This window comes from Telmatherina bonti, assembly GCF_933228915.1.
Source record: "Telmatherina bonti genome assembly, chromosome: 7".
Taxonomy (NCBI): domain Eukaryota; kingdom Metazoa; phylum Chordata; class Actinopteri; order Atheriniformes; family Telmatherinidae; genus Telmatherina; species Telmatherina bonti.
In genome coordinates, this window is record NC_136625.1 from 33,327,762 (window position 1) to 33,339,365 (window position 11,604).

General features: G+C 41.8%; 1 protein-coding gene across 1 annotated transcript; it reads right to left on the reverse strand.

Annotated features, from left to right (window-relative positions):
• Window positions 1-2,205: 2,205 nt before the first annotated feature.
• LOC306758547 (histone-binding protein N1/N2-like) lies at window positions 2,206-11,302 on the reverse strand. The gene is made up of 13 exons (XM_079243874.1): window positions 11,190-11,302; window positions 9,906-9,986; window positions 9,706-9,812; window positions 9,323-9,619; window positions 9,181-9,251; window positions 9,028-9,104; window positions 8,877-8,950; window positions 6,094-6,282; window positions 5,832-6,004; window positions 4,188-4,264; window positions 4,020-4,089; window positions 3,796-3,935; window positions 2,206-2,270 (listed from the first exon to the last, which is right to left on the reverse strand). The coding sequence occupies exons 1-13, from the start codon at window positions 11,288-11,290 to the stop codon at window positions 2,264-2,266; spliced, it is 1,464 nt and encodes a 487-aa protein (XP_079100000.1). The 5' UTR covers window positions 11,291-11,302; the 3' UTR covers window positions 2,206-2,263.
• Between the last annotated feature and the right edge of the window lie 302 nt (window positions 11,303-11,604).

Consider the following 11,604-nt stretch of genomic DNA (forward strand, 5'->3'; position numbering starts at 1 on the left):
CCTGATAAGCTGATATGTTTCAATATGAATCCGACTACTGTGGTGTTTTTACAGCCGGTGGTTTTACTGGCCTTGTCCACACGGTGCAGGTATCTCACAAAAAGATTTTTTTCTTCAATTAGACAAAAAAAAAACCTCCAACCAAGGTGAAGATGTGCAAATTGTCCGTCTGCATGCGGACATATGGAACCGGAGTTTTAGGCTTTGAAACGTCATCACAAAGTACCACAACATCACGTGTGACCTTTGTCTTTAACAGTATGGAGGTCCTCAAAACTGTGTTGGCGTTTTCCATTGTCCAGGCGCGTTGTGTCCTCAGTACCGCTTTACATAGATGACAAACGGCGAAGGACGAGATTAAAGACTGCTATTTACTGATACCGAACCATATCACGTTGGAGACGTCTAGTGGAAGGTTGTTCTGATTGGATTAGAGGCGCTACGGTCGCTAAACAACGTGGTTATGCAGAAAGCTACGCGTGGTTGTAGTCTGAGATCAGGTCAGATCCTGGTCCTCGAGGACCGGTTTCCTGCTGCAACACACCTGACTCAGACAAGCTCTGCACATGTCTGCTACATACACATGGATCTGAATCAGGTGTGTTGCAACAGGGACACTTAGAAAACCAGCAGGTCACTGGTCTGAGATGACAGGCTTGTGGGTTTATTCCCTTGAATGAAATTCACATGATTTTTATATTAATGTGTCTTATTTTGGGGGCAAAAAAAAAAAAAAAAGGTTCAGTGTGCAAATACTTGGTTTTTATTGTCATTTGGACATTTAGCATATTTTATAGTATATAGCAGTAAGAATAGACCAGTTACATCAGTGTGCTGGTTTCCAACAGAGCGTTTCTCAATTCCAGTCCTCAGGTGCCCCTGCATGTTTTAAACATGTTCCTCCTCCAAAGCACCCGAGTCAGGTTGAACTACCTCAAGTTCTTTATTTTATTCAGGTGTGTTTAAGTAGGGTTGCATATAAAACATGCGAGGCAAGGGGGGAGCTGTGGACCGGAAATGGGAAAAACAGGCTTCAAGTAAAAAAAAATTATTTCAGCAGAAAACCTGAAATAATGAAGGATCGAGACGGACAGCGGGACTGAGAATCGTTTTGGGATTCTTTAAAACGACTCTCGCCCTGATTACACACTCCAGTCTGTTAGCAGGGATTCCCACCTCCAGCGTTTCCCTGCTTCATCACACCTGACTCAGATTAAAGGCTCAGCATCAGACTGGTCAGATCTATTGCATTTGTATCAGGTGTGTTGCAGCAGGGAAACTTCTAATACCTGCAGGACCTGGGTCGAGGATCACCTATGAGTACGACTGCATGATTGTTGTGGGAAGGACCTTTGTGTTCATTCAGGATAATAGTTTCATCTGAGTTGTGATCTAAATGAGACGCTTTCCAAAGCAGCAAAATAAACTTGCGTCACCAAACGGAGGAACCCGCCGGCGTCCTGATCTGCATTCGGTGTGGTTTTCTGATACTTTGTAAGGTTTTTCCTCCCAGTTAAGATGAAGTTAAAACTGTCCACCAGTGATCACCAACTCCAGACCTCTTTGGCCATTACTCTTCACCCAACTCAGACACAGTTTAACAATCTGAGAAGTTTGGAGTCAGGTGTGTTGGAGCAGGGAAACATCTTAAAGCTGCAGGACTGGAAATGGAGATTCCTGCGTAGGCTGTGCTGTAAAATCTGTGCTGTCTGCTTTGTTCGCCATCAAACCTTAATTTCCAATACAGAAAAAAAGGATTTTGCTGCAACTAAATTCTGCAAGGCTGATTAATTTCTAATTTAAAAAAAAAACATTAAAATGGAAAAATATTAACATTAACCCAAACTGCATACTTTAGTTTTTCCTCCATTTGTTCTACTTCCAGTCAGAGCAGTGGGCTTTTATGTTGTGCTTTAAGGGCCTTCCTCCGGGGCCCACTACCGCTGCAGCACCAGGTAAACAACCTTACATGGATAAAATGGTTAAAAACCAGTAAAACTAAAAAGTGAAATAAAACTGAAGGACTTTTTGTTGCAGGAAGTGAGTTGGACCACCAGCTGAGTATCCACCGTTAGACCAGTTCATGCGTCAAAGCTCGAAGATGTTAAAGGGACCACGAACACAATCTGAGCTTCATCCAACAGTCTTTATTCAACTTCACACAAAACGTACAGAAACAAAAAAACACTGAGAAAGACGTATTTACAACAACAGGAGCTTGTTCAGAGTGGAGGTTCAGGCCGACGCTGCCGAGTCGGGGTCCTCAGTGACTAGAAGAGAACACGGGTTGGAGTTAGACGTGTGATACCGCAGACGTCGACCTTCACCGTCGTCTAACTGAGCTGTTTTATAAACCCAGCTCATCATTACATACTGGACTTTATTCTTATTTGTTTCATTCAATAAATCAAAACATTTTAAAACTTGACCATATCTTCAAGTTAAATCTGAATGAAATAAGGAGCAGCAGAAGTCAATTCTTATATTATCTGCCCCCACCAGAATGATGGTCTAGCTATGTTTTTTCAGAATTGAAATTAACAAAAATGACCCAAAAAAAAAAAAGAGAAAAGTTTTGTATTATTTTTTATTTTTAATCTACAAAATCAGCAATATCAACAAATGGTGAAAATCGCAATTTAAATCGAATCGGCACCCAAAAACAATCTGGATGGAATCGGGACAACAGCCTACCGTCACAGCCCTAGATGTCACTGTGTCATCGAACAAGTCTGGGACGCGGCGTTTTAATCCTCAGGGGACCAAGAGTATTTTAGAGAAATAAACCTCACCTGACTTTTTTTTTTTCTCCCCCAGTTTAAATGCTAACAAACACCACCTTTCATTGCCCCATAATGTCCTATACCTTTTTTTTTTATTTATTATTATTTTGAATTGAAATATAAACTGCGATGTAAATGAGGCTCCTTTGCTTATAATTATAAAATATTTTAATTTTGAAGCATGACTAAAGGTACTGAAGGGGACTGAAGCACAGCAGTTTTCCGAAATCACTGTCAGCTGCACACACTGTATCTGTTACCAAGTTATACATCTGTTAGTAATTTGCATTACTTGAGTAATGCAAATGTTTGTTTGAGCAATTACGCATGGTATGCGTGCGTTAAAGCTGTTGTTTTCATCATTTATCGGTCTTGTAAATACAGAAGGCAGCTATCCGACTGCGAATGACACCGATGCAAAGTGATTGACACTGTTTGGAGGCGTTTCCTGAGGCATCATCGGCTCTGATTGGACAAAAACGTGTCATGCGCCAAACACAAAGGCTTTGATTAGAACATCTATTTTGACAACACTATCCCCTATGAATGGGCTACAGTGATGCCAGAACTACCGTCTGAAAGCCCGGAGTCTCCCGATTAAGAGGGGAAAAAAAGTAAGTTTCTATCTTTCATGGTTTGAAAGTTATGCTCGATTGAACAACATAGTCCCTGGCATCACCGACGATGACGGCGTCCCCAGAGGGTTAAGGTAAAAAAAAGTTACAGAATGCGTCTTTAAGGTGACCAGTCATGCTTTCCAACAACATAATACAACAGCGTTCCTAAAGGGGAGAAATACTTATTTCCTTGTCGAACGACCCTATGTGCTGCACTCGGCTGAAAAATGTTAAACGTTTGCTGGAAGTTGTGGATGTTTTGTAAAACATGCAGCAGTTTGTGTTGGCGTGAAGGAACTGGACGGTTTTATTAGATCAAAATGTTCCTTCTGGTCCCAAACAGATGAAGATCTAATAAGAAGATGATTTAAAGTCTGGTCAGGACAGCGCCTCACCTCGCCACTTCCATGTCGCCGGCTTGTCCGCTGGACTCTCCGTTGGCTTTGTGAACTCCGTTGGTTTGAGGCTCGTGATTGTCGTCCTGCTTCACCTTCTTGACGTTTCCCTCCTTCACCGGACTTTCCTCTGGTTTTCTCTGAAACGCAGAACACCGGGTCAGACAAGGTGAATGTTTTCAGCCTCAGCAGATGTGTGTGACGTTGGCCGACCAACCCCTCACCTTCTTCCTGACCAGGTGGGAGATGTTGGACACCGGGGCCGAGGAGGTCTGTGCGCTGGTTGAACTGGTGCTGGACGCACTTTTAACCTGTTGGGGGGGGATATAAAAACATGAGACAATAAAAGACTTCTGTGTGAGTGATTTAAGCGACAGTTCTCAAAAAAAAACAGTCTCACCCCTGAACTGGACGAAGAATCGCTGCTGTTTACACTAAAACCAGAGAATCCAGATGTGGAGCCTCCATCCTTGCAGGAAAAAAATAAATAAATGTAACTTGTACAGTAAACCCAACAACCAGCTGATCTTTAATGAGCCACTGAAAAGGAAAAAAAATTATGTTTTATATTTAATTAAAATAATATTTCTACACAATGAAAGACTAGTGGCCTTTGGTACATCTACCGATGCGTAAAATAGATATTTATATTTTTACCATCATTTATTTTCATTATATTATAAGTAGCTTAGATCAGGAGTGTCCAGATCTAGTCCTTGGGGGTCAGTCCTGTGGGTTTTCAATATATCCCTGCTCCAACACACCTGACAAGTCACTGTGCTGAAGCTTATGGACTGTTTGATTAAGTCAGGTGTGTTGTAGCAGGAATACGTGGAAAACCTGCAGGACGGTGGGCATATTGGCTTCAGAGACCCCAGGGTTAGATCATTATTACTTAATAATCAGATTATTTAAATTTGTTAATGTGTGGTAAAGGAAGTGTGTTTGGATGAAACTGACTGTATTTTAACTGGTTTAGAAGAGAAACCAGTGCATAATGAGGGCACAGACCATAAAACCAGTCATCTTTGGAAATCTTTACAGTGCATACTGGAGGCATTTCTTTTACATCAACCATGATGTTGCATTCAAATATTACAAGTTCATGTTTGCTGCAATGACAAAAACCACAGAAATATGCATTTATGTGTCCATGATGTTCTGTCTTTCCTGTCCTCTCCACCCCAACCAGTTGAGCCGGGTTCTGTCGGAGGTTTTCTTCCTGTTAAAAGGGAGTTTTTTTCCTTCCCACTGTCGCCTTGTGCACGCTCAGGGTGGGGGAATGGATCAAAGTCATGACTTGATGCAATCAGTTGGCTTCTATTATAGATTATGTATGAATTGGCTTGAAATTATGTGTATGTAAAGTGTAAATAACCACAAGTAATTCTTTAAGGTAATATTTTATTTTAGCACTTGCTACTGTTAACGTACCATCAACGCTTTTATTATGAAGGTACTGCTGCCCATTAATTGTGGCGGTGCGAGCGCTCTTAACGGCAACTAAAAAGACGGTAAAAATGTTCATTTTAAAGAAAGTTTTCTTTGGATGATTAGCAGCCCCCTTGTTAGAGGACAAAGGTATGTTTAATATGTTTATAACGGGACTATTTGGATGTTTATATTGCCACATAAATCAATTTCATGAGTTTACTGCCAGATTTAAATTTATTGTAAAGGATGTATTGTAAAGGAGTGTAGATTCTAACTTAAATGCCTTTTCTGTGTATTTCCCAGCTCTTACGGTGAATTTGCAGGTTTTCTGCCATTAAACCTAAAAAATCATCAGTAAAGTCTCATCCTTGAGTCGGGGGGGGGGGGTCTGCTACATAAAGTGTCCTGTGACAACATTGCTGTGAAGAGGCGCTATACAAATAAAGCTAAATTGAAAATACTTTCAAAACAAATGTTAAAAGTTTCTTACATACATGCTAAACAGAACAAAAACGTAACTGGAAGAGCAGGTAAATAAGTTCCCTGTGCACGTCGTAGAGCGAGTCGTCAGGAGGGAAGAGCGCTCCTCATCAGAAACTCACCAGTACGCCCTTCACAGCCTCGGCGGCGCTGCTCGCCGTCTTCTGGCCTTCCGTTGCGTCCTCCACCTTCTCCTGGATCTCCGGTAGCAGAGCCTTCAGCTCCTCCAACTCCTTCCTCTCATCTGGCAGAGCTTCTGGACCGTCCGCTTCCTCTAGCATCTTCTGCAGCTTTTCTGAAGGTAAAATAAAAGGAAGCGGCGTTGCAGATGAGACTCCATCGGTGTCGGGTGAAAAGGAAAGCGTAGCAGGCGTCTGCAGCTACCCAGGCGGCTCTTTATGACGGAGATGGAGCTGTTCAGGGACTCGATGGCCTGACTGTACTGAAGGTTCAAGCTGTAGGTCACGCCTAGCTGGTAGTGCGTCTCAGCGAGGAGGCGGCTGTCTGAATCCAAGTGGGTCACCTGCAGCTTCAGACACTCCTGGAAGTCCTCCAGCGCTTGTGTGTAATTCCCTGAGACGATCAGACAGAAAAACATTTTCAGTCTCGGCTTAACGCTAGTTTCCTGTCCTCAGCCTGACGGGTCTGTCACAGATGTTTCTGAGACCTCATGTTGAGCACTTCACTCCATCTGAATAAATCTGACTCACCTTAAAATCTATTTAAAATGTAGTTTTAAAAGGCAACAACTGGGTTTGAAAAATGTTGGGTGAACCAGGGCTGCTCGATTATAACAAATTATAATCACGATTATTTTAAGTGAAATTGAGATCTCGATTATTTAACACAATTATCCATAATCTTTAACATGAATATAGTTAAACCGTGGCCAGAAATGAGAGAAAGACAAATTACATGAAGCTTTGTCTTGACAAATACTGATGAAAACTGAATAGATAAATATGAGTAAGGTTTAAACAACGCTGCACATCGTGGTGCTCTCAACTCGGCGTCGGGCATTATATCCTAATAATGCACGGTTCAGAGTTGTTTAATCTGCTTTTAATATGGTCCCACACAGGAATCAATTTATAAAAAATTTGTATTCTTTTTTTTTTTTTTTACATTTGCTAAATATACTATATTATACAAAGTATTTCATGTTGGCCTGGATGTAGTTTTTATGCTACAACACTCTCTCTTTCACCTGTTAAGACAGCTGATCTGAACCAGCTGATTAACCCGTTGCTATGGTAACGCCCCGTAACAGGGATATTACAGTGTTTAACTCGCAGAACTACTTGTGCGTTTAGATGAAAATAATGCAGCCAGTTGTCAGTGACAATGGTATAAACTATGTTTAGGTGAACTTCCACAACCTACTGCAGTTATTCTACATTGACCTGCAGCCGGAGCCGACTGAGACTGGCCGCCTGGGAGTGCTTTAGGACGGGAGAGGCTCCCGCTGCTCCTTCCTTACAGTAACTGCAGAACAATATGTGCCTTCAAGTCAGTCGCCAAAACACCAGAAAAGTCTCTAATAACTCCAGTAAAAGCTGCTAGATTTGTCGCTTTTAACAAAAAAAAGTCACAAGATTTAGCGAGAAAGTCGCCAAGTTGGCAACAGTGTCTGAATGAAAGCAAAGCGGCTGTGGGAGGAATTTACAGCACAGCGCTGCAACGCCAGAGACGCTCGATTAGCAGCTGAAGACAGCAGGAGAGGAAACTGCAGAGAGGAAAATAATCACACCCTTTTAGTTTTATGATCGTTGAAAACTCAGATCGTAATTAATGTGAATGCCCATGGGGGCATTCACATTATTGAGATCCTGTTTGGCCATTTCTATTATTCCGCCAAACTTTGCCGCGCTACTTCTCCTGTGCCGTTCAGGTCACTCCAATCGTTCGCGTCTCAAACCCTGCAGCTCCTTCAGGAGATGTGTGCTGCGACTTTTGTCGTTTCAAAATCTTTTTAGTTTGTGATATTAAGCATTTCGTAAAATAAAATATTTCAGCCTTGTGATTGGATGAAAGTCTTTCAAACCCATTGGATGGTGCAAAAATTCAGCTCTGCGATTGGTCAGTTTTTGCATAATGAGCAGAAAACTGCTTCAACAGGGATTCAACTCTGCACCGGTTTGCAGTGTCTGGTTCATCAAGTTGCCATCCCCATTGTTTTTCCTGCAAAATGTTTGGCACGCTACTCCTCCTACACCTTTTTCCTCACTTCAACCATTCAAATATTAAACTCTTCAGCCCATTCGGGAGATATGTTCTACGACTTTTGGTCTTTCTAACATGTAAACTTTTCAAGTTATTCACATTTTTGTCAAATGTTAAAATGTTAAAAACGGAATTCAGCTCAGCAATCGGTCCATTTTGTGCACCAGGACACAGGTACACATACAGCATTTAACATATAGCTCCATTTGTCGGCTGTTGCTTGTGTGATGGCATGCAGTTCTGCAGAATGCTCAATGTGAGCTATTGGTCTCAGCTGCACACTTCAAGGAGTAAAGGGATTTATTTGCAAATGTCCCAGTTAAATATGAAGGATTTGTTCCAACTATGCTCCCTGCAACATTTCAACACTTTGATAAGTCTTAAAAAAAAAATTTTTTTTTTAAAGTTTTTCACATTGAACAATGTATTTCACATCTTCGCTGGAGTTTAGTTCAACCTCACACATGTTTTTGCAATCCCGCTAATTACACCCTGCTGGACGTGAAAAAAAGGCGTTTCCATCCCAATTGGAAAAAAATTTTAACGCCTTTTCCAAGGTGCAACTAAGAGTACTAATGGTGTAGTGAGTAACTCAGTGTGCTTCAATCCAGAAGTTCATGGGTTCAATCCTGATGTGGAGCAATTATATAAAATGTCAGTTGTGCTTTCCCTCCCCAATTTCTTACACTTATGCAATTTAATTTCAATCATTCAGCATAGTTCAATAAATGGGCATTCACATTTGCCATTATTTCAATAATAGCTGGTTCTAGTTGAAATTAAAATCCGATTAATCGCCCAGCCCTACGGTGAACCTGGTTTAATCCTGTGGTTCTCCACCGGAAGGCTGTAAAACTTCCCCCTAACACTCCGAGCACTCGGCTGACATGAAGCCAAACATCAGGAGCCAGTTAAGAGGAAAACAGATGAAGAACTGATGGTACCTGATTCAGCGGAGACTTCACCGAGCTTCAGATGAGCCTGGGCCGCCATGAGCTGGTCCTCCTTAGTGTCCTTTCTGATGGAAAGCATTTAAAGAGGATTTACGCCTCGATGGGGACGACATTCTGAGCAGTAGCTCCTAACATCCGTTACCTTTTGTAAATGACTTTAGCCACTTCCAACATCTCCCAAGCCAGCTGCAGGTTTCCCACCTCCTCATCCTCGCTGTCCTGCGTTTGGTTCATAAAGATGCTTTTAAAATCTGGAAACACACTGCTGACATGTGGAAGCAGATGTGGGCCGTACCTTCTCAGCAGCGTCTCCTTCGCCCTGCTCCTCTGCATCACCCTCCACGTCCTCCTCCTCTTCCTCATCATCTAAAACAGTAAAACTACATAAATATACAGCGACTACAGTCAACATTCAGACAGAAAATAGAAGAAATCACCTTCTGCTTCCTCTTGTTTGTCTGCAGATTCTTCCTCCTCGCCAGCTGGTTCCTTGTCAGTCTCTGTCATGTTTTCCTTCCCAGTTTCATCCGATTTCCCTCCATCGACTTCGCTTTTCTTTTCCCGGTCTTCTTCAACTTTTTCCATTTTCTCTTGATCGTCGACATCCTCCGACTTTTCCGCCTTGGCGTCCTCAGCTCCGGCGCTCTGCTTCCCGCCAACTTTCTCAGCATCAGCGTTTTTCTTCTCGGCCATGGCGTCGTAGACCTGGACCCTCAGCTCATCTCTGGTCTTCTCTGGTGAGGACAGAGAGAAGTCAGGACAGGCTCCCCGAACACACAACGAACCATAAAAGGAAAATGGAGACAACCTGGTTCTTTACCATCAACGTTCTCTGTGCTGTCGACGTTTGAATCTTTGGGTTTGTCTTCATCCTCGTCCTCCTCCGGCACTCCTTCCAGAGCATTTCCCAGGACAGAGTTCTCCATCCTATGAGCAGAGCGCACGTTAGGCCTGCCGTCTAACAGAGACATCATTTCATACCTTAAATACGATTTCATGATGATTTATCCATAAACACACCGTGCCAAATCCAGCAGCGCTTTACCACACCAGAAGAAAGCCTCTCCGCACTCATCTGCTGTGTCTCCATACTTTTTAGCTCTGAAATAGACAAAGTTGTGTCAGCTGGTGCGAGAAAGCTGAGAGACTTCTCGGTACGTATCACCACCTGCTTGCATGTATGCATAACACACCTCTTGTTTGCATTATAAAAACACATTAAAGAACACATTAACTTCTGTTTAATTTACTTTATCTTACATAGCAGGTCAAAGTGTTTCCCTTAAAATCTAGTTTGTACTTTTTATAAATATCAAGATGACCCTATTTAGTCCTTGAAAGTTGTTATTAATCTTTTGTCTACAGGTCTTTTTTTTTTTTTTTTTAAACCATTTTTTACCTTCATTTTGGTTACGTTGGCCTCACTTTATTTTGTTTGTGTCTTGTCCAACATTTAGGCAAGCAGAATTATCGTCTGGATACTGTGTTCTGCTGACCAAATTTACTTTGCCAAGGGAAGCTTTATAGATATAGTGATCCCCTTGACATTCTGAATTTTTATTTTATTTCTCTATTCTCTATTTTGCGTTATATTATATTTGACCCATTTTAAAAAGATTTTGTTGTCAGATAGTAGTTTTATTATGGGATAAAATTTAAAACATTTTCTTAGAAAAGGTCAAGAGTACACCAGTAAAAAAAAATATACAGCTGTCTTCCCCAAAAAACCTGCAACAAAAAGATAACAGATTCATATTTTGTCCGCAATTCTTCCTCAAATCGTTCACTGAACTTCAGTTCTCACATATTACTAGAATACGTAATAATACATAAAGCTTGAAAAAAATAAAAATAAAAACAGCTTCCTAATCCTAAATATACCAAAGATGAGTAATAACATTTCTTTCGGCACCTTTTTTAGCATTGACTAAATCAAAAGGATCCACTATGATCATATTATTTGCCTTATTTAGTTATTACACATGATACATTTTGTACTGTCAGGGTTTCATTTGAGAGAGAGAGAGAAAAAAAAACAGTAAAATTTATCTTGACTTAATAGTTTTGAGGAATCTAATATTTTACAGCAGTTTTAGAAACTTTTCCACCCTCTAGTGATCAGAAATGGTATGAATTAAAGCGACACACGAGGGTTGACTTCAGTGATTACTTTCTGGAAGGGTTTTTGTACAAACTAAATATGTGCAGATGAAGCTATTTCTGAGTTTTAGCTCTGTAAGTGAGACAAACAGAGCCAGCTCCTTATGAACGGTGTGTGCAGAGCTCCAGGAGCCGCAGACTCACAGCATGCCGCAGGCTTCCTGCAGGGCGCCCACCGCCTCCACCGCCTTCCCCATCACCAGGTACTTCTTCCCGGCGCCCACCAGCTTGTTAGCCTCCTCCATGACTGCTAAACTACAACTTAAAAAGAGACAATGGAGGCATCTTGAAACACACCACGTGCCAAACCATTTCAGCCGGAACCGTTCAGAAAAACCGTGACACATGAATAAAACATCTTAAATTAAGTTGTCTCCTACCTTGTCTGGGAGAAAAGACGGTGGATAAATGATGAATTCAGCGTGCACGCGGCCCTCTCAGTCGTCCTCTCGCGCCGCTCCGACTGAAACTATTGAAGCTGGTTGTTCTAATTTGGCGCGAAAGGCTCGCGCTGTTTCCGGTGGATTTCCGCAGCGCGGGAGAATACATAAAGGTACAG

Coding starts and splice junctions, on each gene's coding strand:
- LOC306758547 (XM_079243874.1), bottom strand. CDS start 11,290: ATGGAGGAGGCTAACAAGCTGGTGGGCGCCGGGAAGAAGTACCTGGTG. Junction 9,252..9,322: donor CAAACAAGAGGAAGCAGAAG/GTGATTTCTTCT, acceptor TTACTGTTTTAG/ATGATGAGGAAGAGGAGGAG. Junction 4,265..5,831: donor AGGCTGTGAAGGGCGTACTG/GTGAGTTTCTGA, acceptor TTTTCCTGCAAG/GATGGAGGCTCCACATCTGG.